The sequence below is a fragment of the Cinclus cinclus genome, chromosome 4, assembly GCF_963662255.1.
Source record: "Cinclus cinclus chromosome 4, bCinCin1.1, whole genome shotgun sequence".
Taxonomy (NCBI): Eukaryota; Metazoa; Chordata; class Aves; order Passeriformes; family Cinclidae; genus Cinclus; species Cinclus cinclus.
In genome coordinates this window covers 41,957,386-41,984,904 of record NC_085049.1, presented here as the reverse complement: position 1 = coordinate 41,984,904, position 27,519 = coordinate 41,957,386, and the positions used below count along the sequence as shown (strand labels likewise).

Sequence of the window (27,519 nt, the reverse complement as noted above, 5' to 3'; positions counted from 1 at the left end):
ACTGAAAAAAATAAACTGAAGAAGTAATTTAGCTTAGAGTCTTACAATAGGGCAAAAATCTCTTCCCATCCAATATTGTGATTGATCATTATTACCACAAAACCTGGCCTGTGTCTTGAAGACATATTCCTAATGGAAGTCATAAATGTTGCCTTCTGAGCTATATTTCAAATTAAATATTGGTTTCTCTTTCTGATGGATCTTCAAGAGCTTTATCAGCTCTGCTGGAAGCATCTTCATTCTCATTGTTTGTTAATGGTTCTGCTTCCTTTGGGTCAGCATTCTTCTGAGCTTTCTGCTTCTCCTCTTCTAACTTCTTTTCTTTTGCCAAAAGCCTGTAGTTGATGGCATTACCAATGAACAACCAGATACTGGCCACAGTCACAATCACTCCGCAGACAAAATACATGTACTGATATTCACCAGTAACATCTACTAACCAACCTGAAATACAAAGATAAGAGGAGAGAAAAAGAGTATTTAGACTAGTATACCAAATACAATCCACATCTTTCCCTTGGAGAAATATCTATATATTTTTTGGTTTTAAAGTTGGAGCAGAAACGCATTTTCAACATGCAAAGTTGTCCAACATAGAAAGTGGAACTCTTAAGAAAACCCTTTGTTAGTCAAGATAGCAATTATCAGTGAAGACACTGACAATTTAAAAACACTGAAGAATAAAATATGTAAAACTTAATGAATAATGACAGTTTTTCAGCTCTTTTATTTTCATTCTTTCATTGCTTTATAATTTTATTCATAACCTAATTGTGTTTCCTATTGTTTGGAGTGACACTCTGACACTCACTGAGGCTGCATAAAGACAATAGGATGAAGAGGTATGTGCCTTTTTAGGCTGCTGTCTCTGTGCATCAGCTGCCTGCTTTTCATGTTTACTTTCCTGTGACTGGTGAAAGAGATAGAAAGGTTTCTCCCTTCAGCCATCACACTCAACTGCTGAGTTTTAAGCTCTGAGCCCTGTACCTAAAACTTAGATTCAGACCTCTGAGTTTAAATATCTTTTTGACAAGGAGAGTAAAATATAACAGTTCTTCCAATTTATGAGACATTCCTTCTAAATTCCTCAGCTCCCAAATTAACATTTGTAAGCATCCAAGTATTTAGCTCTGAACTTTCCTACACTATAATTGAAACTCACAAGGTAACCTACACACTTCTATGTAGTAAGTATTTAGATGCTCTTACTGGGTTGAAAACATAATGCCAGCCTATTCACCTGATACACGTTTACAAGCCATGAAATCATTCCAGACTTTTTTTTTTTCCCACAAACCTAGTATTAGGACAAATTCAAATAGCATTGCAAGTGTACAATTCTCCTATTACTGTAAATAGTGCAATTTGCTGATTTTTATCAATGAGTAGTCTCATAAAAATACATATTTAAAAGCAAAGATTGGAATTAGCAAAGCTTCAGCATATTATTTTAAACCATATTAACTAGTCAAAACTGACCTTAGCTTTTCCATATGTTTATCCCCTTTTCTGCCTCTGTTTAACAAGTTAAATCAATTATTCACAGTGTTATAGCACAAAAAATGCTGTCCAAAACTCCTGAAAAGTGAATATACTGAAAAATAAATAACTACTTATGAAGCTACTGCTCCAGAAATATTAAACTTAATATCTTTTGAGTTGATACTGATTTCAGAACCTGACTTAAAAATCTAGACTCCAGTGGTTGCAGGCTCAGACCTCCCACTAGGTGGCACAGAAAGAGTCTGTGTGAAGATATATTTTGCTCTCTGTTTGCCAAAGTGGATTTGTATGTTAAATAATGAGAAAAATATAGAATGCCTTTAGAAGTATTAAAAACTTACTTGTACAAATATTATTTTGATGAAGTGAGTGGAATTGTTTCGGCATATTCAGAATTGCACACAATGACAGTTTCATAGAAATACTGAAAGTAATCTGACTTTGTACTTTGATATATATAAATGCTTTTAGGCACACAATCTTGCTGACTTCTAAGGCAGTTCTAATGTGGGTACAGTTTATATTCACAAGATTCTCACTATCTTTACATTCTCATATTGTTGGACTCATACTGAAACACACACACACTAAGATACATACCAATGCTTCTCAATAAAATTAGAGCATCTGTTTTTTTAATCTCTTATCAGAAATCTCAATAATATAAAGCTTGCTATCAGCATTACTGAATACTGACAAAATGCTTGCAAACTGAAAATATTTTCTGAAAATACTTTTCACTTTTGCTGCTAGAATTGTTAGGAATGCAGTCTAAGCAATATACCTAGGGTCCCTTTAAGCTCCCCTTGTGAAGAGAAGTTGGTGACGCTGACATCTTTCTGTGAATTCCACTTCTGGATTGCCTTGCCCGCATCTACTGGCTATTGAAACAGGCTAGAAGAGTGGCTGTAAGCAGAACTGAGGTGTGAAATCATGCCAGGGCGCAATGCTCCACAGCACCCTGATGGAATTCCATCATGTGTGCACCCTGCCTAAAATGCTGGGCAGGCCTCTGTTCCTTCTGACATTTTGCTGCCAGTTTTTCCTCTCTGGAATTGCCAATTATCACTGTTTAGATGAATTAAAGTTGTTCAAGCAACTGTAAGTGACCACTCTTCAAGCTGCCCCTAGGTTGGAGAAAAGTAACTGATGTGGTAGCTTTTTTACTATCAGACTGTTACAGTACATTTCTAGCCACAGTAAAAACATTAAATAACATAAAGAACAATGTTTATATTAATTCAATGTTACATTGCAAGATTATGCTGTAATGTCTGACAAAAATGGAAAGAAACAGATTCTTACCTCCTAGAGGAGGGCCTATGAGCACAGGACAACATTCCACAATAGTGACAAGTCCCACCGCACTGGAAAATCTGGCAGCTCCAACAAGGTCCATCAATGTCTCAAAAAGAACACTGCTAACCATTCCAAATGCAAATCCAAAAAATACAGCATATATCACCAAGCCAGTGTAATTCTTTGCCAGAGGGCACAAGATGTGACAGACGCCATTATACAAGACAGCAAAACTAAAAAAGTATTGAATCTTTGGCCGGATAAACCTGGAGTTTGCTACAAGTCCCATGGAAGGCCTAGCAAACATGTCTACAAAGGCTAAGATAGAGAGCAAAAAAGCAGCAGAATATTCATCAATTCCCTTGTGCTTAGCATAAGGAGCCAAGAATACTATGGGAGCAAAGAAACCAATAAACATAATGACATTTCCTGACAAATATATCAGAAACCCTCTGTGTTTAAAGAGAGACAGATCTAGATACTTATTCATAGTTTGCCAACAAGACTTCTTGTTGTTTTTGTGCAAGGCAGAATCTCCTGTGCCTTTTTCAACATCTTTTTTCACAGGAGGGACTTTTTTTGGTCCAACAGGTCTCATAAGTGACCCAGCCACACAGCAGTTCAAAAGAAGTCCTCCCAGAATAAGAAAGCTTCCTTTCCAGCCAAAAGCATTAAAGAGGAATTGATTGAGAGGTGCCAATGTGCTCAGAAACACTGGACTTCCAGCCATTGCCAATCCATTGGCGATGGGACGCTTCTTATAGAAATACTTGCCAATCATGGTCAAGGCAGGCTGTAAGTTGAATGCTAAACCCAGACCTAAACAACACATAAAAGACAATATATATTATTGCAGGTCATGCAGTGAAAATCACATTCCACCTCTTTCAAGTTATTTTTAAAATAATCAGTATCCAATCCAGTAATTCTCAATACAGAAACCAACTAGCATCAGAGACTGAAATACAGCCTCATTGCTGTCTATGAGCATTAATACCAAGAGTGTGTCATGGTGGCATTTGGTCATTTTCCCCTGTAATACTGCACTGAAAGCCAAAACTCCTTTTTGTGTTTCAGCAATACGAGAGACAGGGGAATCACATACAGAAGAATTATGGTATCAGTGCCTTGACTCGCCATTTTCATATTTGCTAAACTATAATACAATGCTCTCTTGGCTCATTTAACAAAAGTTATTAAATATCACCTCAGCTACAATGAATGTAGGGTTTATTTAAATGCATAAATCTCCTAATTTCCAACCCTAATTAAGATCCAACTTGCCTGCAAAACTGAAGCATAAAATGGCAAATTATTTTCCAGCACATTCAGCTCTCCTTCCCCAGGTCACAATTAAGGAATTGTAAAGGACACACATGGTAGCAGACGATGCACCCACATCAGCTAAGCATATAAACTGATCCCAAAGCTGAACTTCTAGGCCTTCTCTCTGTATTAAGACATCTAAGCCATAAACTCTAATATGCTTCTGCTTCATGATATAGGAGAGAAGCTTTCTTCCTTGATAGACCTATTCCTGGACTCTGACTTTAATCTTTCAGTAGGTACCAAGTTTAGGAGGTCAAAAATGAAAGCTTTAAGGATTAATCACTGAATAAAAAACTCCTCTAGTCCCAACATAAAGGAAGATAAGCCTGAATATACTAGTATCTCATTGATTTATTACCTGCCAATATTTCACCTCTCCTTCCTTATTCTGAGAAGGGAGTTTTTAAATACCCCAAAACTTTAAATAATGAGATTCTTTAATTTTCTGCCATTACAACAACTTTAAGTCATTGCTTTGGGCAATATCTAGGCCTTTGAAGATGATTATGAATAATTTTATTTGGTATTGACCCTGGGGGATTTTAAGGAAAAAAACCATAGAACTGAAAGTTGTTATACTTTTCTGTGAGAGTATGTGCATGTACAAACCTACAGAAAGATACTAAAACCTTTCACAATTCTACTAGAATTTAGCTAGCCTCTGCCACCCTGTTTGCAGTGCAAAATGACTCCAAGCTAAAACAACAAATGTGAAATTGCCAACAAATTACTGTAGTAAGTGCTGTCATGAGCCAATCAATTTTTATACCGTAATTATAGTGCAATGTGGAAAACTACACACATACAGCATTTACTGAATGATGTATTGTTTCTGAATTGTCCTAAGAAATAATTTAACATCATAACAGTTAATTTAAAGGATTAGATAGGTCAGGTAGTTGAAATTAACTATTCTTACTACCTTTTTGGATTGCATCTGCACACAGAGATTCTTGATCAGTGAGGCTCATGTGTAGAACAATATTACAAATAGTTTGATATAAGATGACATAACCTTTTAGACAGGACTCTTACCTCCAACAACACCAATACATATATACAGTTCAAGGACACTATTGCAGAAAGAGGATGCAATCATTCCAAAAGAACACAGGATACCCCCTGCTATCATCACAGGCCGGCTACCATACTTATTCACCAAAATGCTGCTTATGGGACCTGTGGGTAGAAAGAAAATGCAATTTCAGGTAACAGGTAACTCTGCCTTTGCAATGTCTCGGATGCTTTCCTCTTCCATCCTGGAAAATGCTAAACTGTTTCTATGCCAATCTGTCTTACAAGCACTCTGCACTCCGTGAGTTTGCAGACACAAAGCTGGATGTGGATATACTGCCTCCATGACAATACAAATACTGATTAGTTATGGAGATGGATAAAAAGATTAAAGATATCAGACAAACTAGAGGGATTGTTACAGTTCACAAACAGTCAATGTGAAGACAGTCAATGGACTCTTTGAAACTGCAAGGACTGAAGAATTTCAAGTATGAGACAGGTATCAAAACTCCACAGAGCAGGAGGAGCCTCCAGGCAAGTAGACTAAAATTACTTAATACTGCAGCATGTCCTGCACCCCTACTTAGAACTACACATAGCCTTAAAAATCAGTTTCTCAAATCAGAACATAAATCTCTGGCACCTGAGGCTTGCTTTCCCTTACCTCATCAACAGGGGAGTGTTAGTGGGTAGTCAGATGACTATAGGCTGTCTGGGAAAATCTAAAATGTGGTTTAGAATAAATCCTGTAACATTTAAAAATATTACTATAGGTCAGTTTTTCAGTTTTGACTGCAATTCAGTTTATGGTGTAATTACATCCATACTAACCAAACATCTAGCATGCAATTTAGCATGACATAACTTATATGATTTTGAACAATCATGGCTAGAATAGATAGTGTGCTACATATCAAGATTAAGAGGCTGTCAAAACTCTTTAGGTAAACCTGCACAGCATCTGATTGCACTATATTTGGCCCAAACCATTACAAAAATAGTTTTGCTTTTGCAATAACTGAAGTTATCCAATACAAAATTTAAAATAATAAAAGCAAACAACCCAAAAAAACACAACAGCATAAAAAATAATGCATTTCAAACTTAAGATAGAGCAGGCACCTAGTACAAATTGGAATGCCTTGATTTGCATATGAATTCACTGCAAGTTATTCACTACACTGATAATAGTTTTAAGTCTGTTTTATAAAGACCTAAAGGAATAAATGCCAGAAACTTCATGCAATGAAAAGCCAAATCCAATGAAATGTAAGTGTGCTTTCATAGGCAAAATTATTTTTTAGACTCCACTCATTGAATTACCTTAAATATATTAGAGTATTATTATTGATAGACTGCAAATGTTAATTACCATTTGCATACACACAACCAAAGTCTAAAGAATATGTCAAATGATCAACTTTTACCTTACTTCCTTATGGAAATAAGCTTATACAATAGAGTTGCCCAGTGCCTGTCTGTCTTTTCTAATAGCTCATGAATACAGAGATCAACCTGAAATTAACTTGACTAGAAAGCAAAGATTTGAGTGATGTTTGGATCTTAGTTTGTGTATTCAATAAATATCTTGAGTCCCAAGGAATCTTAAGCATGTCCATATATCAAAGCCAACAGACTTAAACATACACAGCATAGAATGGACACCTAAATAGACAACAGCCCAAGGATTTATTAAAATACTTTGGAACACTTATGAAGCACTAAAATTTTAACTAACAGCTTATATGATGACATAACTAGCATTTCTTTATTTCCATTTGAGGGGAACCACTAAGCAGAACTGTGACAAGCTAGGCTTTCTCCTTTGAGACCATATGAAGAAAGCAGTGAAACATGGAACACTTTTTTTTATTTATAGAGCTATGTTTGGAAAATCAGTGGTTAGGCTCATGTCTGAGTTAGAAAGAAAGCCTTTTTGCAACATGTCAACAATAGAAATAATTTATCTGAGTAAAAAAAAGACTCTTTTAGCTGGAATTCTCTTAAAGCAAAAAGTTTCATCGCAGTATCAAATAATAGCTATAGGTATGAAAAATAAATCCAAGTAAAAAAAATATGTTGTTATTGCTAAACACAACAACAGTATTCACTAAAGACATAGCAAAACAATTTAATTTTTTTTTAATAACTTCCCAGTTCTTCTTCCTATGATGAAAAAGAAGTATTTACAAAATTTAAAATTAAAAACTTGTTTAGTATTTGTTAACAGACAGTTCCTTACCAGGAACAGGAAAACTGCATCTCTGCAGATCTTCACTGTGGCAGTTAGGCCAGGACTTTAAGTTACAGCTTTCCAGAACAAAGCACGTAATACTAGCTTCATCTACAAGACCTAATACCTGAGCTCAAATATGGAATGTCTTTATCTAGGTAGGTTGTCTGAGCCTGACTCTATACTCTCAAATGTCATAAATCTGGAATGTATGATGAATTTAAAAATCCTTCAAACATAATAATCTCCTCGAGATCTTTTCTTTAGGTTAATGATGTGCACTTACCACTACATCTCCACTTAATTTGAGGTTTTCTTTATGTATATTCCAGTATTTTGATTTAAAATTTGCACATGTAGGAAATATTAATTGTTCTGCAAGACATAAATTTAGTTTAAGATCCCAAAATTATCTACAAACTCTTCCAATGTGCTAAGTAGGTTAAACATTTTATTCTGACATTTGTGCATACACTTGGTTAAGAAGTCCCATAAAATAATGCATATTTATACCTTAACATAGATAGTTCTACATAAATTCCAGCAGCTTGCCTGCCATCATATGTGTTATAGCCTTGTATAAATTTCATATCATATCTAACATTTACAATTATTTAAACAATGCTCTTGTGCCAGCATAGGTCTTACTCTTTGTGTATTCTTCCTTTTCAGATGAGGGAAGATTAAGCTGTTTAAATGCTATTCCACTACCAAAACCTTGCTATACATTAATGTATGTTAAGGCACTAAAGGACGGCTGGATCTCTGAATCTACTTTCCTGAAGCCTGAAGTAACTGCACAACAGATGTTAAGTCAGAAGACCCGTGAGAATATTTATTCTGGTCTCTCCCTTAACATCCACAAACCATCAGCCACAAAAGATTATATACTGCCTAAACCAAATTTAAGACCATTATCATAATATGCTAACATACTCACAGCTGTATTTTTGTTTTATATCTTTCTGTTTCAGGCGAAGGACCAGGCTGTGAAAAGGTGTAAGACAGCAACTGTAACCAGCACCACAGAAAAACTTTTTCAGGAAGGGCTGTGCTTTATAAGACAAGAAAGAAAAGGTGCTTTTCACATTTTTTGTCATTGTGTCAAGGGAAAAGTGACAAAAGTAATTTTAGCTGTGTGAGCAAGGATGGGATCATGCACTTTGGAGCTGTTTATGATGTTCCATACAAAGTCTATATACTGTGACACCCATGTTCTGTTTCAAGGGCTCAAAAGAACATCCACATGCACTTGTGCACAGTGAAATTGTGGATGCTGAGAGTACATTTAGATTAGATGTCATGAAGAAAATCTTCCCTGTGAGGCTGGTGAGGTGCTGGAAGGGATTGCCCAGAAAAGCTGTGGCTACCCCATCCCTGTGAATGTTCTAGGCCAGGTTGGATGCAGCTCTGAACAATCTGGTTTACTAGCAGGTGTCCTGTCCATGGCAGGGGTGTTGGAATTAATCATACCATCAGTCATAAAACGGCCTGTGTTGGAAGGGACTTTAAAGGTCAGAATGGTCTGTGTTGGAAGGGACTTTAAAGGTCATCTAGTTTCAAACCCTTTAAGATCATTTGCACAAAGTCTCTCTCCATCCTTCTTGCAGGCTCCCTTCATGTACTGGAAAGCCACAATTAGGTCACCCCAGAAACATCTCTTTTCCAGGCCAAATAATCCCAATTCTCTCAACCTTTCCTCACAGGAGGGTTATTAAATCCCTCTGATCATCTTGGTGGCTTCCTCTGGACTTGATCCAACAGGTCTGTGTCCTTCCTGTGCTGGGGGCCTGACAGATGAATGCAGCAGTGCAGCTTGCAGAATATAGGGGCAGAAGAGAGCAGAGCAGAGAGGAACTCCCTCCCTGGCCCTGCTGCCCACTCTGCTTTGGATGGATCCCAGGACACGTTTGTCTCTCTGTGCTGTGAGTGCACATGGCTGGGTCATGTCCAGCCTCTCCTCCAGCAGCACCCCTGAGCCCTTCTCAGCAGGGCTGCTCTGATCTGCTCATCCCCAGCCTGTGTTGATCCCAGGGTTTGTCCCCATCCAGGTGCAGCACCTTGAACTTGGCCTTGTGAAACCACATGAGATTCCCATGGGCCCACTGCTCAAGCCTGTCCAGGTCCCTTCTAGATGGCATCCTGTACTTCAGGTGTGTCAACTGCATCACTCAGCTCAGTATAATCTGCAAACTTGCTGAGGGAGCACTTGATTCACTCATCCCTGTCACTAATGAAGGTATTTTATATTATAATAATAAATAAGATCCCAGTGCAGGCTCCTGAGACACAAGTGTCACAGGTGTCCATCAGGACTCTGAGCCATTGAGCACTACCCTCTGGATGTGGCTGTCCAACCAACTCCTAATCCAGCCACAAGTCCATTCATCAAGTCCATCTTTCTCCAATTTAGAGACAAGGATGTGGGGGATTGGGTCAAAGGATTTACATAAATCCAGGGAGGTGGCATCTGCAAACTTTCCCCTGTCCACTGATAAAATCACTCCATCACAGAAGGCCAATACGTTGGTCAGGCGGGATTTGCCTTTCATGCAGCTTTGCTCGCTGTCCTGAATCACCTCCCTCCTCTCCATGTGCCTTAGCATAGCTTCTAGGGGGAGCTGTTCCATTAGTCCTAGTTTCATTTCTCACTGCTATACATTGATATAATTAGAGATTACTCTGTAATTAGTTTTGCATACTGCCAGTGCATTTATGCTTTTTATTTTGCTACCTCCATTGATTTTAGTATGGAATTAGAGATAAATTTTCCTGATAAAAATGTAATTTTTTTAAACGTATATTGACAATGTCATTACAGTGTTCACAGTGTCATCGACCCAAAGCAACATGAAATGACTCAGCCTGAACAATATGACATTTATTTAAATGAAGTGAATTGCTGAAACAAGTTGAAAATGAATGTAATAATATTCCAAATTATGCTAATGCTACATTGTAGATTGCATCCTGTCAAGTGGTTTAAACACATTTTCAGCCATCTGCTCTGCAGACAATGCAGCTGTCTTTCCAGTCAAGGTTTATGTTTTATTTCTGTTTCCTACAAGGCTGGAAAAGCTCAAAGAGCTCCAAGAATTAATATTAGTATAAACTATTTGCTAAGATCAGTCCAACTTTTTATTTTTCTTCTTTTTTTTTTTAATAAAATATGAAGTCCACTAACGAAAACTCATTCAATCACAAGGGCTTTAAGCAAGTACTTAGTACTGCTAATGGAATCCTGTCTCTGGTACTCAGATGTAAAGCAACTCAAAATACTTAAAACCTTAACTCCAACCTTCATTAATCAAGCAGGACTAAGTCAAAGTATTATGCATTCTTATCTCTTGTTCAAAAACCTTTGGCTAAATTCTTTTAGTACTCTTGTACAAGCTTTAGACAGAAAAAAAAAATATTAGAAAGCCATGAATTATTTTTATATTATTTTTGTATTTGTATTCTTTATCATGTTTCCGGGAATGGTAACCTGCATTTCTGACATATCCTATGTGTTTGTGTAACAGCAATGAAACAAATTATTTCAATAATAATTGGAAAGTTTTCTCTGTAGTTCCTCTATGCATTTGGCAGCATTATTTTTTTTCCATTTCATGTAACGTTTACAAGTGGCTGCACTGATTCCATAAACCTAGATAACACCATAACCTTGACAGAAAGCAATGAGAAAAAATGCTCTTGCAGTAAATGCCACCAAACAGAAATGTGTAACATGGAGCTAGGGTTGTTAGACTATGAGTTAGGAGAGCTCAGCAGCTAAAAGCTCAGTCTGCCTGGGAGGACGCAGTCAGTCGCTCAACCATTCATCACAGTTTGCTCTCCACTTCCCCTGCTCTTAACTACATTTCCTCAGTGTCATTACTCTGAAAGCTCACATTCTCACTCATGTCCTGAAGGTGCCTTGTATTCTATCAAGTCTTTATCTTTTGATCTCTAATGGACATTAATTTGACCTTCATCTACTCCTTAGGAGGTTTGCAAGGAAAGCAGTAATTGTGTGTGTAGTAACACACAGGAGTCTGACTGATGGAAGAGTGCTCAACTCTGGCTGCTTCCTCATGGTTCCTCCTCCCAAAAAGGTTACACCTGCAAGTTTTGAAGTGTTCAAGTCAGAAACACGTATGTCTGATTGCAAATACAAGCTGCCTTTTCCTGAAGTGTTCAGGAGAAACAAAGTAAGCGATCAGTGGTGCTGGTACTTGCTCTAAGTACTTGCTTTTATGGAGAAATTACAGATCTTTGATCTGCTTTGGTATTTTGTGTTTTTTCTAGCCATACATCAGAGACATGAATCAAGGGCTTTACATATATTTATTAAAGCTCTTGTTTGGCTTGCAGGCTTTTTTCTTGTTTGTTAGGATGCAAATGTGTATATAGTTATGGACCATGCAATTTAGGAAATGTCTTCAAGTTAGCAAATTACTCTGTATCTATGAATTTCAAAAAGTTGGGAAAATGCCCATTTGTTAATCAAGGAGAAGCCATGCTGATTATTATTTACATGGATACATATCAATGCTTTATATAAATTATGTTTTGCATACTCTGCTGCAGAATTTTTTTCATGAAAGGCTGAAACACTTGATCAAAATGCAGAAGACTTTAAGACATATTTTGACATTTCTTTTGAAATTACCAATATGAAACTTCATCATATTTAATAGGGAATGAGTGCAATTCTAATGAGCTACTGAACACTCAGCAGATTCCAGAAATATATATGATAGCTCTGGCCCAAAATTAACTGCCCAAATATCTCATTGACATCTTTATTATGAAAAGATGTAAGATGCAGAAAAATATTTTAGCATTTTTTAAAACTTTCCTTATATTTGGTTTCCTGTTACCTTCAGTATCACTTAGTAGAATGAAGCCCATGCATACGTATTTTCTAAAACTAGTCTTTCAACTTAGAAAAAGTTAAGAAACAATAAAGAAGAAAGAAGGGAACAAGGTAATGAAGACATAGAACACAAGCACCTATAAAAGAGTTGTATCTAAACAGAGACCCTGTAACACCAAGCACGTATTTTTCCAACAGTCTGCATGCCTCTGTAAAGGGAAACAGCATCAGTGCATTATATGTGCATTGCAAACAATCTTTTCAGAAAAACGTTAGTTTCTTCACAGAAAACCAAAGCAACTAGCTTGTAACTTGAGCATGTAGTGTATCAACATGAACATTAGAAAATTCAGTGGCAGGTAATGAAGGTACTGGGAAAAATTAATGGAAGTTTTCTGCAGAAGAGAGGACAATGAATTTTAAAGCTAAGTATTTAACAGCAATTAAGTGCTCAGGACGGCATAGGCTGGCAAGAATCTAAATTTAAAACAGCTTTTCTGACTCAAAAAGTGTGTTTGGGATTTCATTTAAATAATATTACTAATAAACGTGCAATGAATATGTGCCAGCAAAAGCTACTTGTGCATCACATGAAAAACCAAACAAGGACTTATTCACTATTGGTGAATTAGTAAATACTGGAAATACAGTAAAGATAATAATACTAATATATAAATATTAGTAAATGTAATTATCTACAGCACTATACACCATACAAGGTAATAATAAATTTCCATTTCTTTCAGGGATTCATTTGGAATTTCATGAGGCATAACTCAAATGTTCTCATGAAAATGTGTAGTGTATTTTTTTTTTTTTTTAGAGGTATAACCTTTGGAGTGTTATCCTTCTGTCTCTGTAGATAGCTGAAATGAAAGTTCAGTTTGGTAATATATGTGTTTGAGCACATGAACTGAAAGTATTCAATTTCTGAATATTTAAAATAAATTCTAATAGGTCTACTTTGAGGGAACAAAGGGAAATTAGTACTAATCAGAAACTAGAGGTTTATTCATAGCTACGAGTGTTTCTATCTAGTAATTTTTCTTTCTCAAAAATAATCTTATTAAAAACTCCTATGCCCAGACATGGAGACTACGTACTCACACAGACACAAAACAAAGAAACCCCAATGGTTTCCTTCATCTGATTGATGGACTTGGTGATGAAAATGGGTTGTTTTTTCCAGGGATAATAGAATATACTTATCCCATTTATAAGTCTTTTTCACCTGAAACCTTCTGAACTCACTCTCTCACTTTTAAAGAACTCAAAAATTTCTAATTGAAGATTTAGTGTTTAGTACTTAGTGTCTTCCCAAAGCAGGTTACAATTTTTAGCTATGGAATTTGTCTTTACAGCTTGCTAACTGTGAACCATATTGACAAACAAGTTCTGTATATTCTGCTAGTAAAGGGGAAGGGGGGTGTGAATTTTCTGCAGATCATAAAACTGGGAAAAAAAGGCAGAGGTTACACTATTACACTATACCATTGTAAGATTTATAATTATAGCGACTTGAAAATAAGAGATATGTAGCTAATCTAAGAGATAACTGTTGGGAACTCTTTGAAAAAGAGTGAAAACAACAACAACAAAAAAGACAAAATAACCAAACTGAAGAGTCCATGTAAATATTTTAATTCTTCATAGACATTTTTCCTAAACCATGTTATTGGATAGCTACAGAGGTTTTCTTTTTTTCTCTTTCTTTCTTTCATTCTTCCTCTTTGAGGAATAGCTCTCTTTTCTAAAAATCTGTGTATACACATGTGAACACAATATATGTAAATGCTCATTACTCACCACCTTCTATGTATTATTCCCTATTATCATTCATTATTTTTTACCCCTACTTAAAAAATCCCTGGCTATTTTACCTGGAAGCAGACTAATACTTTATCAATTCTGCCTAGCAGAATTTCAGAAAGCAAAAATTCAAAACAAATGCAATAGCCCACGTTATTGAGTAGTTCTTAGGAATGTAGGCCATATTCTCTTCAACTCAGACCAGTACATTTTTTAGATAATGCATTCACACTGAAAAATTCACCCAACTTTGGTTAAGATTAATACTGTCATTTGGATTTCTCTTTCTTCTACAGATTGCCCATCATATTTAAGTTCATACAATATCCCATTTCTAACCTGCACCTCATCCAACAGGTTTGTTTTCTTTCAGAATAATATTATAATTAATTCAACTTATATACTCTTACAGGCAACAATCTGTAATTTCAGAGAAAGCACAAGACACTCCTTTTCACTTGCTCCTTTATCATATTCCTTTCTCCTCTCAGTTTTGCACTGTATAATTAAACTTCCAATTGAAAATATTGAGTCTATTACCTAGGATCTTTCTTTGGACCACTTACTGTGAATTATGGATCATGAGTGGATCATTAAATCTCATCAACATACTTAGAATAAATGTGATGAGAAGTATAAATATGGATGTATTAATAAGTTAGAAGTGTCCAGAGAAGTCCTCACATCCAGGTCATTGTCAATAACATTGTAAAATTATTTCCAAATGAACTTAACACATCACTATCATGAGGCTTAAACTCAATTTTATAGGAAAAAAAATAAACCAAAACCCTAATGCATTGTTTTACCATATTATTTTTTTTAATTAATATCCAGTAAAATACATATGGTGTGTTTCAGTGCTAACATTTATAAGCCTAAGTGTGTCAATTTCCCAAATTCCTTTACAAACCATAAATTGTATAATTTCTAAACAATTTGATACTATAATAAAACATTGTATTTAGGAATATTATAAATATTCAAAGATATGCAGTTCCCAATGTGCTGAGGAAATGGTAACAGGGAGGGAAAAAGGAAAAGGGAAGAGTGAGGGGGAAAGAAAGGACAAAAGAAACAGAAGTGGGAAGGGAATTAATCTGTGTTTTAAAGATATAAAATGAGAATTTTGATTTTGAAGCATTCTCATTAGCTTTTGGCATCTATTTAGAGTGTAAGTGCAGACGGTGGTAGTGTACTAATGGGATCATATGAGACACAGAATTTATATTTTTCCCACTATCTCTCAAAATACATTCAGTTGCCAATTAAAACAGAGACTCTGCTGAGATTCATTTGCTTTGTTTTTTTCCCTGTTTTCAGACAACTGAAAAAAATAACACGTGCTTATATTGAGAAAAATCTGTTAAATTATAGAGTGATATGCAAAGTGAAAAAAAACTACTTGTCTTACTTGTCTTACTGGTCAAAAAGACTAAAAGCAATATAAACTGTTAAATGCCTAGAAACGTAAAGGAATCAAAAATCAAAAATTATAATAATGAACAGCCAAAAGTTATAAAAAACTCTTGATCAATAACAGTAACAAGATTTATGTGATGGCTTTCATTTTTTCAAATGCATTTTCATTGCAACCATGGCCAAATTAGTAGCCTTTATAACACCCTAAAAGTGGAAACTTTGAGGACAATTCAGTCAACATGTACAAAATTCTGAAAGTGTACCAACGCAACCTAGGGTCAACCATGAGCCTATGATTTCAAATTTGCTTAAATTTAAGACAACCCATATTTAACTGCTTTCTAAAAATAATATTCAGTAAAATATTTACTGAATAATCAGTAATTTGAATGTTTTCTAATATCTTCTAACATCTTTCTAATATCTAATATTCTATTTTCCTTGCATCTCTCTAGCCTTTTACAGCCTAATATACATCTCACAATAACTCCATCCAAAGAAATTGAGGGAGAAATCAGATACATTTTTAAAATCTTAACATCTGTGTAGATGTCAGTTTATCTTTGCATACTCCCATACCCACCTCACATATATTTTCTCGTCAGATCTGAACTTGCCATTGAACTGTCACTTTTAGATTTCCATCTATTTTAGAAAGATCTTTAACTGATGCACTTTCAAATTTTTAAACTGTTCTCTGTGAAGAGTCACATGCACTTTATTTTGTGGACTCAATCAAAATTAGCATAAATTATGACCAAGTTAGGAGTGAAAGAGTCACGAAAAATTAATAGAAAAAACCTGGGACCTGGACAGTGGAAAAGAAATACATTATGAAGGAGTTGGACAAAGGCCATTTTGGCATTTGCCTTTTGGCTGGATTAGAGAGGAAAAAACATTCATAACATTCTCTGTGCAGTCCTTTCCCTTGTAGCAGCAGAGAGCCCCTCCATAGACAAGATTTTCTGAAAGTGTGTAGGTAGGAAAGTCTAGATGATGTCTGTCTACAGGAACAAGGAGCATTTGAGCTCTGCTTCAAAAAGCAACATGAAGGGGCTTGGTGACCTAGTTCCATCTTCTTGCACTTGAAGATAGTATTTCTGTGGCTTTTGAACACGGGCTTTTTTACCTGCTGTGAAGAAATAAAACAACCTGCCACTGGCAGAAACCTTATTCTCCATCTAGTAATGTGAAGCAGCTTCCTTCTAATGACTGTGATGCATCATAAATTCAAAATAAATTAGTGCCCATTAAAATACAGGCTTTTCATGATTTGTATTACAGATACTGCATAAGCATCATGCATTTCTGGAGCCACCTTTCAACTGAAGAATTATGTTGACTTTCTTCAGCAAGAACATATTAAAATAATCCAATGAAATATACCTACACCTGCAAAGCTTTACCATGTGTGCCTGTGAGAATATTACTGAGGTTACTAGGGAAATTAATATTTTCTTCCTACAGGAGGAATTATGTTTCTTTAGTAAGTTTTAATACATCTTACTGGAAAGCAATTGGTCAGAACTTTGACTGATGCAGGCAATGTGTGTATCTGAGCACCTTGTCAGGTAATTTTTTTATAACACCAGGTGAAATAATCTGGAAGAAATTCCATAATAGAAATTTGTTCTTGTCTTAACCCCATTTGCCACTTCAGCTCTGGTTCTCTGAGCATAGGGTCAAGTGCTTTGCACTCAGCTTACTGTTTACATTTGAGTAAGTAAATATGAAGAGCTTCTAAATCACAATGGCAAATGTAACCTTGCACACTTTTTCCACAGGTATAAACTATGGTGCTGTGTAAAAGACAGGAGAATTGCTCCCACATAGGTTATGTCTCATGCTAGTTGACTTTTAAGGAACAATACAGAAAATTGAAATGAGCATTTTATGAACCAACTTTATGCTATAACATCAATTTTATTCCCAAGCTGAAATAAAAATTTCAAGCCTCAGAATTTTAAGTTAAATTAAAACTCTTCAAGAAGTTCACTCTGAAATATTTCTAACGTGTTCTGCCATACAAATAAACAAATTAAAAATACAACTTGGTGGCATTACCATGTATTAGTTCTTCCTCTTAGCTCAAATCCATTATAAACATTTTATTCAAGGTTATTAGGTACCATATTGCATTTCATTACCAAACAGTCTTAGGAAACTTGCAACTCTACAGTTTCTTATTTTAGTATAAGATCAATGTATTCCATATTACTGCATATGCAGTCACCTAATACACACTGAAGCTCACCCTGAGATGAACTGTCACATCTCATTCTGTGAGGTGTTGTCCTCCAAGTGACTGTTCATGTAAGGGGGCATGAGCCCATTAGAATCATCTCCAATGTTGACTATATTCTCTTCCCATGTGAGAATCATACAGTTTTAGGTCACTACCTGGAAGTGTTTTGTCAACTTCTGTTGCTTCAATGAAAAAATAATCCTTACAGTCACATTGATACTTGACTTCTCAGAGGACATTGCAGCACTGGAACTCTATGGAATCCAATAATTGAAATAAATCAAAATTGAAATTAGGAGAGTCATGCTTAAGGTCAAATTGTACTGTTTCCTTAGATTTTTGTTTTCCATTTATGAAGCAGAGATAAGCTTACTAACAAATAAGTCAGAAGTTTTATCCAGTGACTACTTCAATAAAGTGAATACCACCAGCTTTGCTTGAATCCTGTAAATCTTCAAAGCTAGTATTCTATATTTTATTTATATTTTATTTGAGGAAAAATATATGCATCATTTATGGATCATGTCTTTTTAAGGTGAATATAAATAAAAATGAGATTTTAATGAATGCATCTGGAATCACTTAAGTCATTGAAGGTACACTGTCAAGAAATCTTGATGTTGCAAACACACCTAAGGATGAACATATTTGCATAAATATATAAACATACTTACATGTTGACTTTAGGTAGGTGAAAAAAAATAATTTAACTTTGAACTTTATGAGATCACTAATATATTTAAAATGAATCATTTCTTGCGGGATAAGCACCAATGCCTATACTTGGAATAGAGTCCCAGGCAGTTATTTTAGATGTCTCTGATAAGAGAGTAACATCATCAATGAAGATGTTCCTTCTCTCCAGCTTTAAACCCTTATGTTCCTTAATTAAATGTTTCATGGTTTCATTCTGGAGTCTTGGTTTCTTATGAATTGCAGAGTTCCTCTAAGGACAGTCTTTAAGTTAAATATCCAGGAGTAAAATCTCCTGCACTTCATTTATTTACTTGCCTCTCTGAAAATATTCTGATGAGGCAAGTAATAGCATCACTTTATCACATACACTTAAAGTTTAGCAATGCCACAATACAGAGAGATTAACTCTGCAAGTTGGCTATATGCTAATAATTTAAATAATTTAGACCACCACTGCTCTAGAAGCTTTTCTGAGTGAAATTTTACTTCCAAGGACATAAGATTACTCCACCTTCTAGGGAAGGCCAAACATGACATCAGCTGCCTTCTCTTGTGACAGCCTAATCTTGAAAGCTGGTGCAGATTTCTTGGGAAATCCTGAAAATCTGGAAGCAATATATGTTGGACAGAAAAGCTCATTCTTGTAAAAGAACTAAAAATTTCAGTCAAGTAAGTCCTGTTCCAGGAAGTGCAAAGGATTCCTCCATAGGAGAGCAGTAAGAGTAAGGTTTGCATCATGACAAAATTGGTGCTGCCAGCTGATACTGATAAGAGCAGTGTTTGGGGATCTTGTTACATTGAGACTGAACTGTATTTAACTTTTAAATCATTCACAGAACATAAGAAAATATAACAGAAGATCCACAGATTTCTATCAGCTATTAATCAACTACAGAAGATTGTAAACCTGGCCAACTACTAGACAAGCCAGTTGTGGTTTTTTTCTTTTCTGGTTATGGAAGAAAGGGGATTACAGGTATGAGGAAAGTCATTGCAAGGTGGGAGAATATTTACAAGCTCCAAGGTACTGTTAAAATTAACAGGTCTTTTCAATAGCATGAAAACTAATGTAACAGAGTCCAGTGTCACTGGTTAAGTTTAAAGAAGAATAGTTTAAGGTTAAAGAAGAAAATCAAACCTTAAACACAAGAAGCTCAAAATTCCTAATAACGCGTGTGTATCTCTAATAAGAATGTTTGTAGATTTCAAGCTCTCTAGGTAGCAAAATATAAGGTATTAGCATAGGGCAACAATCATGTAGGGTGGCATCAACTCAGATTTGTGCAAAATTTGAACCTGATGTCTAGATTATTTTAGCACTCAAAAGCCAAAGAAGTCTTTATATTTGATGTGTTTTGGACATTCCATTTCAGAAAGAATTAATTAGAAATTCCAATCTTTATTGACTGACAACAAGAAGATATTTAGTCAACTGGTCAGATGTAGGTGCCTATGCTGAGGAAGACAAAACACATGAATCCTGTTCATATTATCTCCAGCTACTACTGCAAAACAGCTATAAAGATACCATTACTTTATTCAAAGTTTTCTAGAAGTTAAAGCTCTTAATGATAAATGTTTCAAAGCATTACACATAGAAAAGCAAACAGGCACACACCCCCATCATCAGTGACAAACTGTCAAAAGATATGTTTGAATTATATGAGGAAATCAACATCTGATTTCACAATAGAGTTCCTGTTTTAATCACATTATTTCATTTGGATGTCATGCCATCCAGTAGATGGTCCCCCAAACCAAAACCAGGCAGAATTACAATGCAATTACTTAACTGTCCATTGACAATGAAAAAGATACCTGCCAAAATTTCTGGGAAAAAAAACTAAGATTTTATTTTGCTTGTGTGCACCCACAAAACATGTATTACTTACTAAAGCTGCATTTGTTTGTATTCTTTGACATACAGAATCTCAATAAAGTACCACTATTAGATGAAAAGGTTCTGACTCCTGAAATGGAGTTTATATAGTTCATACATTTAAACACATGTGCCATGTAGTCCTTGCAAAAATCTTCAAAACCAGTAAATCAATTTAATGAGTGCCTAATATAATCATTAAATACATTCTAAGCCATCACATTGTTTTATGTCTGTTGCTCCTCTGGCATTACCATAAACTCGTCACTACATTTCTGGCACATTCACCTCTGTTAATGACCGCAGAACTACATGTCTTTAGGAGTCACAGTACATCTCAGCTGTTGCCATTTGATACTGGCTTAGAATATCTTCTAAACATATCAGTATAACTCTGTTTTCCTTGAATATATTCTCCAAAATAAACAAGGGAATAGTTCTTAGACATTCCAAAACAATGGACCAGTAAAATTCTATAATAAGTTCTTTGTAAAGTGCTGGGTTTATTATTTCACTTGAAGTGCTGGGTGACTACAATGGTATACACAGACCTTTCCTTCCCCACAGTTCTTCTCTGGTATCTGCATAAATGTCTCATGCTTCCCAGTTGTGCTAGACCATTGTTTCATTACCTTTGAATTACCCAACACACATCACAAGCACAGCCATTGTATGATCCACTGAAAAACTATATGGGAACTAATCCAACACTTGCAGTACTCACAAAATAAGCATTCCTTCGTCAAAGTTTTACAAGCTCAATGGACATATCAAAGCCCTCAGTTTGTCCCTTGATACCTTTCTTAAACAAACCCAAAGTTTTAGCCCCTTAGAAAATTATGCATGTTATTTATTATTGTTAGACTTTGACCTATTAACTGAACTAAGTGGAAATCAAAAAAATCATTTTTTCAGATAAAAAAGCTGGCAATACTGATTTACTTATTTAAATCCCTGCTTGTAAAACTACATTAAGATCAAGACAAATACAAAATCTTACAAAGCGAAAGAGTTATTAATTAATGTTCATTATGTAATCCACATTGCCTACTTGTATGTAAATGTGATCTGTTTTAGTAAAAGGCTCAAATTAATTACATTTAAGCTACCACAAATATGTCTATAGAATCATGGAATTGTTAAGGTTGAAAAAGACCACCTAGTACAATCATTAACCCAGCACTGCCATGTTCACCTCTAAAGCACACCCCTGGTGATTGTATGTATTAAACCATGACCAATACCCTATGGCTGGAACACCAAAAGGGGTTTGTAGAAACACAATGGGAACTCTGTATCATGTGATGTCTTTCTGACAAGCACTCAAAATTAACACAAGCATACAATACAAAGCAAAAAAACCCTGTATTTCTCTCAGTGGAAGCATGTCCTTAGGTTTGAGACTGGCTTCCTGAGTGTATTCGGATCCCAGCAAAACCTCTTTTTCATGAAAACTTGACACAACTGGATCCCCAAAAGCACTGAATATTTAGAAATTAGATGTTATTTGTTCAGCAAAATGTAACAATTTGCTGAGTAAAAAAGCAGCTTGCTCCTGTACATAGGGTGACAAACCTATTTGAAAAGTAAATGCATAAAACCATCTTCACAATAAATGCTTTTTTTTGATCTTTCTTCCCTTGATCATTTTAGAGTGTTTTCCAAACATCTAGGAAGACACCTCTGTTTAAAACATCTCTGTTCAAAACATCCATTGCAGAACACTAGCCTACAACATCCACTACAGAATGCTAGCCTACAATGTCCAGTTTTACTAAAAACTCAAAGTCTTCCAAGAAATATAAGACCTGGCTGTGTTACTCTTCACAGGCTTTAGAGTTCAGGTCTTGTTTTTTAAGAACTGAACTAATGTGTATTTATAATATTTTGTTACTCTTATCTCCATTTACTAATAACAGTCAAAATGGTCTGTTTTGTGAAACCTCATAACAACTCCTCCTCCTTTATCTGTGAGTCTCAAATTAACTTGACATAGATGTTTTACATGTATCTTAGGCTAAATGTGAAGTATTTCCTTATGCCCATGAGGCACTCAGAAACTTAGTAAGTTCTGCTTTCAAGGACACTCTAAATGAGGTTATTAAAATTCAACACTTTGCATATTCTGATGGGGAAAAACACTTGCCCCAACAACAAAAGAGATAGGTCAATTCAAGAAAGCTTCTCAATCTCCATATGGATGGCCACTGAATTCCTTGTGCTAGTATTTGTAAAACCAAAATTAGAAAATGTTATCAGAGAGGAAGGAAAGTGCAGAAACCCAGGTCCTGCCCAAAAGTAAAAATCCATAACCATCTGTTGTTTGTGTTACATGGATTTCACAACTGTCATCTCCACTGTGAACGCCATTTCATCTTCACAGCAATATCACCAAAACACCCACTGAGATAAAATCACAAATATTTTGAACATACCATATGATACATTATTTTCCAAATTAATATTAGACAAAGTCAAAATGAGGACTTGTGTATAGGTTGCTTTTGTGCTGCCACATGAAAAATCCTTCAAGGATTTGCTACTCTTTGGAAAAACTTTACTTCAGACTTGAGTAACTTAAGCAATACTGAAGAGAAAGGAAGATATTAAATGCTACATTTTTTAAGTACAAGTATGTTTTGTAAAATTTTAATGGCCACTCCATACACTTATATAGCATCTTTCTTCAAAAGCAGCCTAAAGATGCATTTTAAACTATTTACTCTGAAATATTATGCAGAATTCAAATGAGCCTTTTATGTTTTCTGAACTGCAGACCAGCAAGACTGTCCCACATTTCACAGCTGGGTATGGCGTGAAGGATTTATCTGCTCTCAAGCTCATCTTCATAACTCAATGTTATACTCAAAAAGTTCTTTTTGAGAAAACAAACAAAATAAACAAAAACCGCACACTGAAACTGCCCTTGGAAAAATGACAGAAAAAGAGTTAAGGACCAGAGAGTGAACAAACTGCTTTTTCCCTGAGGAAATCTAAAACTCAAGGTCAGCTCTGTCTGAAATCACCAGACATGTCACATGGCTTGCATTGCTGCCACTATGGCTCCTATCAAACCCACAATGAAAGCAATGAAAACATTTTTACTGGAAACAGATTGAGCTCTGATAAGAAGCTCCTTAATCACCTTTGGCTGATAATGCTGCACAAAGTGAGAGGTAAAGTTTTGAAAAAGAGAAGAATGAACTAAGAGAACTTGAGGTCAAATATATTTGACCTTTTTCTTTTATTCCTTAATTTCTCTGTGTGTTGGAGCAGAAATACAACTATACATATGACACATATACATATGACTACACTATATATATGGATACATATATATTTTATATACATAAGAATACATACATGCAAATGCATTTTATAAAAATATCTGTTCATAAATGCACAGGAACACAGATTATGCTGTCAGGATAACTCAATTAATTCCATTTTATCCCAGCTTCTGTCCTTCAGTAACAAAAGTCTGGTGGTCCCAATCTCAGTCCCTTGGGTGTAGGAACCCATCACAAACCCATCACCCTTAATTTAATGCAATTGACAGTGTCTGCTTAAGAGAGGCAGAAGAAGGAGTTACCATGGAGACTGAACCATTGCTCTTCTCCAGAAGATGCTTTTATCAAGCATGGCCTGAACAGTAGATGCTGTGCAATACTTGTAACCTTAATCACATCACTGGATCTTGCTTTTTGGGATGCCTTTTTAGTAAACTATAACAAACATCAAAAGGTTGGGGGTGCAGGAAGAAGGAAGACAGAGCTTAAGACAACAAACAAACCAACCCCCTAAAATACAACAGAAAACAGTATGAAACTGCATATTGTGCCAGATTGAGAGAGAAAATGAATTTCATATTGATTTGATTTATCAGATTTGTCACCTCTGCCTGGTGCTTTCCTAACAGGGTGAATGCTGTGCTTGACCTATTTGCTGGAATTAACCAGGACTGCAGAAGACCATATGGATTGCCAGATGGTCTGCTGTAATTTAATGCCATTTATTCTAAGTATGAAGTAAGTGATAAATATAATTAACTTTCTTTTAGCTCCTTACTGGAGCTTTTTTCTGAGGCTTGAAAGGTAAGTTAATACCTTGTTGTTGAAACACAGATGCCACCTAATTACTGCAAGAGGCTGCAGCCTCCGAAACAAAAAGTGTCTGCACAGAGTCTAACTTATTCACTGACCCCACTGTGATGATTAATAGGTTGAGTGCTAAGCTGTAATGAAGGTGACAGATCTTAGATGTTTTCAGGTTACCTTAATTAGGAGCATGATGAACAGTGTTTATTGCAGGTGTACATATCATGCTTCATAGTAAACAATGCACCTTGTTCTTGTGGCCTGAATGTGTATTTCACATTACAGCACATCAAATGTGAAGGAAGAATCAAACCACCAGACAGTAAAAACAATGAAGTGATTTCCTTCAGAAATGTTTTTCCGGATTGCTATTTCATATTCTGCCAGTGATTGTCTAAATGGCCTAGTTTTTAGGAAGTGGTCCTAGACAAGCTTTGGCTTCAAAGAGTGTTTATATCAGGCAGGGTTGTCATTCTCAGCATTTTAAAATCACAAGTCTGTAACAAGATATCAAAACAACTCTGCTTACTGTTCCTGTGCTGATAATCTTCGTAGTAAATGGGGTAGGTGCGGGCAGAACAAATAGCAAACGATTTTGTAGTTTTTAATGTCAATATACAAGTGCAGTTAGTAACTGGTAATCAGAACAGCCAGAGAAGTATTAGTGAAAAGGCAGAAATAATGAATCTTTTGTATTTAATAGGAAAAGTTGTGCACATTGAACCTCACAGATAAAAACTACCACAGCTAAATGCCCTGAGATTTGCATGTGCACTGTTAATAAAACCTGGGTGAACTTTGACCTGACAGAAATGGCATAAATTAAATGCCACACAGAGAACACAACATAGCAGCACCTGCACCACAGAGCAAATATGCTTTACATTGTTAAAGGAGCTCAGGGTGAGCAAGTCATAGCATACAGAAAGAAGAAAATCCAGCTTTTCAACATCTGTATTCTTCCCATGCTCCAGATTGCTTCAGCACCTGTTCAGAGGCCTCCACAATTACACTCCACAGTGCAAGTGCTGATGCGCCCTTAAGAAAGTGCTATATTAGGGGGGGACTTGAATGTGATGAGACATACCCTCTTTTACTCTAATCTTGTATGAGCAGTAACTTCAAGCCATTTCTTCACCTGGTGAATTTTGCTGAATTCACTTGACTGTTGTCACTGGTCCTATAAAATTCTTTATATTTCTCCACCAGCATGTGAATAACTTCTGATTTTCTGTTAGTATATGTATACAAATAGTATCAAAATATCTGAATAGCATGGTTCTGTTGATATTGATACCATTTGTCAAGATATCTTCATAAGGTCTGTGTGACTGACAGAATTTGAAAAGAAGATCCATTTTTCCATCCCATCAACAGAAAAGTATTTACCTGAGGTGCTAAAGCTAATGCTATGAGGGCTCCAGCTCCATTACTGTAGTCAGAGAAAAAGAGGTAGTTGGAGAGAGCAATCCAGATAGCCTGATCCTCTTTGTAGACATGCTCTTTACTTTCCTGACTGCTAAGTAAGGTAGGACCATTCATGTGTCAGAGATTAGGGAGACTGAAATAAGAGATAAAAAAACCTACCATGCTGAAAATGAGACTTCATTCATCCTTCAATAGATCATTTGTTGAAACTGTACTTTGCTATTACTCAAATACCACTTCTGAAAAATAGTAGAGTGATACTCTTCAGTGATTAAAGAGTTTCAGTATCAGTATGCTGTCAGTACAATGTTTGCAGACTCTATGTCTGTACATTCACACTTATGTACATATACATAAACACACATTTTTAAATGTATGCATTTAATTGCTCCATCAACGCAAATAGTCAGATACTCCAGGTACTCTGCTACCTCTTAATATAAAAGAAAGGGAAATACCAGATCGATTGCCTGAATTCACACCTTTGAACTGTCTAAGTGTTATGCCTAAGCAGCAGTTAGCTCACACTAATACTTAAATGAGAAAAAGAAATCCTGAAAAAATGAAGAAAGCATGCAGAATTTAACAAGTTAGTCTTTGGGGCTGATAGACACAAAGCCTGTCAAAGCAGATTCAACACTTAGTTCTTAAACATAGCTTTATACTTTAAAATCCTTTTACATCTGTCTTGTTCTTTACTTGCTTGCTTACAAGAAAAAAGGTATCAGAGAATTCAAGTTCACTGTTCAGTCCCAAGAATAAGATTGTCTGCATCTTAGCTGTCATATAGATGGCATGTTTGAAACACTACTCCAGGCCTGAATGGAATTAGGATTTTAGGACAAATAAGGACCAGATATAAATCCCATGTCTATAGAGGAATACCTGTGGCTCACGAATGAACTTTCAATGCCATAGTAATTTTCTGTGATTAAGATTCATCATTGGATTTACTGAGAGATCTCACCAAGGTAATGGAAACTGACCAAATTTATCCCCAGAATAAATTATTTGGGCATTGATTTATTGGGAAACTATACTCTCAAAAATTGTGAATTTAAGGAAAGACTCAAAAATATTTTTTTATTTAAATTACCTAAATCTTAGGGAGAGGGACAAAGAAAAGACCCTAAAAGGAAATAATGCTTTAGGACCACAATAAAAAAAACCAACAGAGCAATACTGTTTACTAATTTCACTACTCTTACCTCCTGCATACATGACAGCCAACATTATCGATGATATCCAAGCTATCTCACTATATGATGTGTGGAAGATCTCTTGTATTTCTTTGAAGAACACTGTGATGGCTTTGGGGAAGGCATAGGAGAATCCAATGGAGATAAAAGCCCCAAAGACCACAACCCATCCCCAGCCTCCGTCAGGAGGTGGGTAATCTGGTGCTCCAGTTGCAGGTGGCATTTTTTGGTCTCTGTCTCTTCTCCAAATAGACTGAAAAGTAAGGAAAGAAACAGGATGTTAATATATTTTTTTCTTCTTTTCCATATCAAACTACATTATTCAATAGTCATCTTCAGGGATCATAAAAAAACCCTCAGAGGAAAGATAATTCCCAGCTTTCATGGGACCACAGAACAAGAGTACCTGTTTTGAGAAGCAAAAGCTGTTCTGCAAAAAAAAAAAAATTGTGGCAAGAGTACTTCCAATAGCCTAGTCAGTACGTGGCAAATGTTAAAAATC

The 27,519-nt window shown here is 35.7% G+C and overlaps 1 protein-coding gene across 1 annotated transcript; it reads right to left on the bottom strand.

Annotated features, from left to right (window-relative positions):
• Positions 1-172: 172 nt before the first annotated feature.
• SLC16A7 (solute carrier family 16 member 7) lies at positions 173-27,240 on the bottom strand. Its single transcript, XM_062491161.1, has 4 exons — positions 27,027-27,240; positions 5,167-5,310; positions 2,809-3,621; positions 173-444 (listed from the first exon to the last, which is right to left on the bottom strand). Exons 1-4 carry the CDS (start codon positions 27,238-27,240, stop codon positions 173-175), a joined length of 1,443 nt encoding a protein of 480 aa, XP_062347145.1.
• Positions 27,241-27,519: the final 279 nt, after the last annotated feature.

Excerpts from the sequence above, each read along its gene's own strand:
- SLC16A7 (XM_062491161.1), bottom strand. The coding sequence starts at position 27,240 with ATGCCACCTGCAACTGGAGCACCAGATTACCCACCTCCTGACGGAGGC. Across the intron at positions 3,622-5,166 it reads ATGTATTGGTGTTGTTGGAG|GTCTGGGTTTAGCATTCAAC; the intron begins GTAAGAGTCCTG and ends TGTGTTGTTTAG. Across the intron at positions 445-2,808 it reads CATAGGCCCTCCTCTAGGAG|GTTGGTTAGTAGATGTTACT; the intron begins GTAAGAATCTGT and ends TTTGTATTTCAG.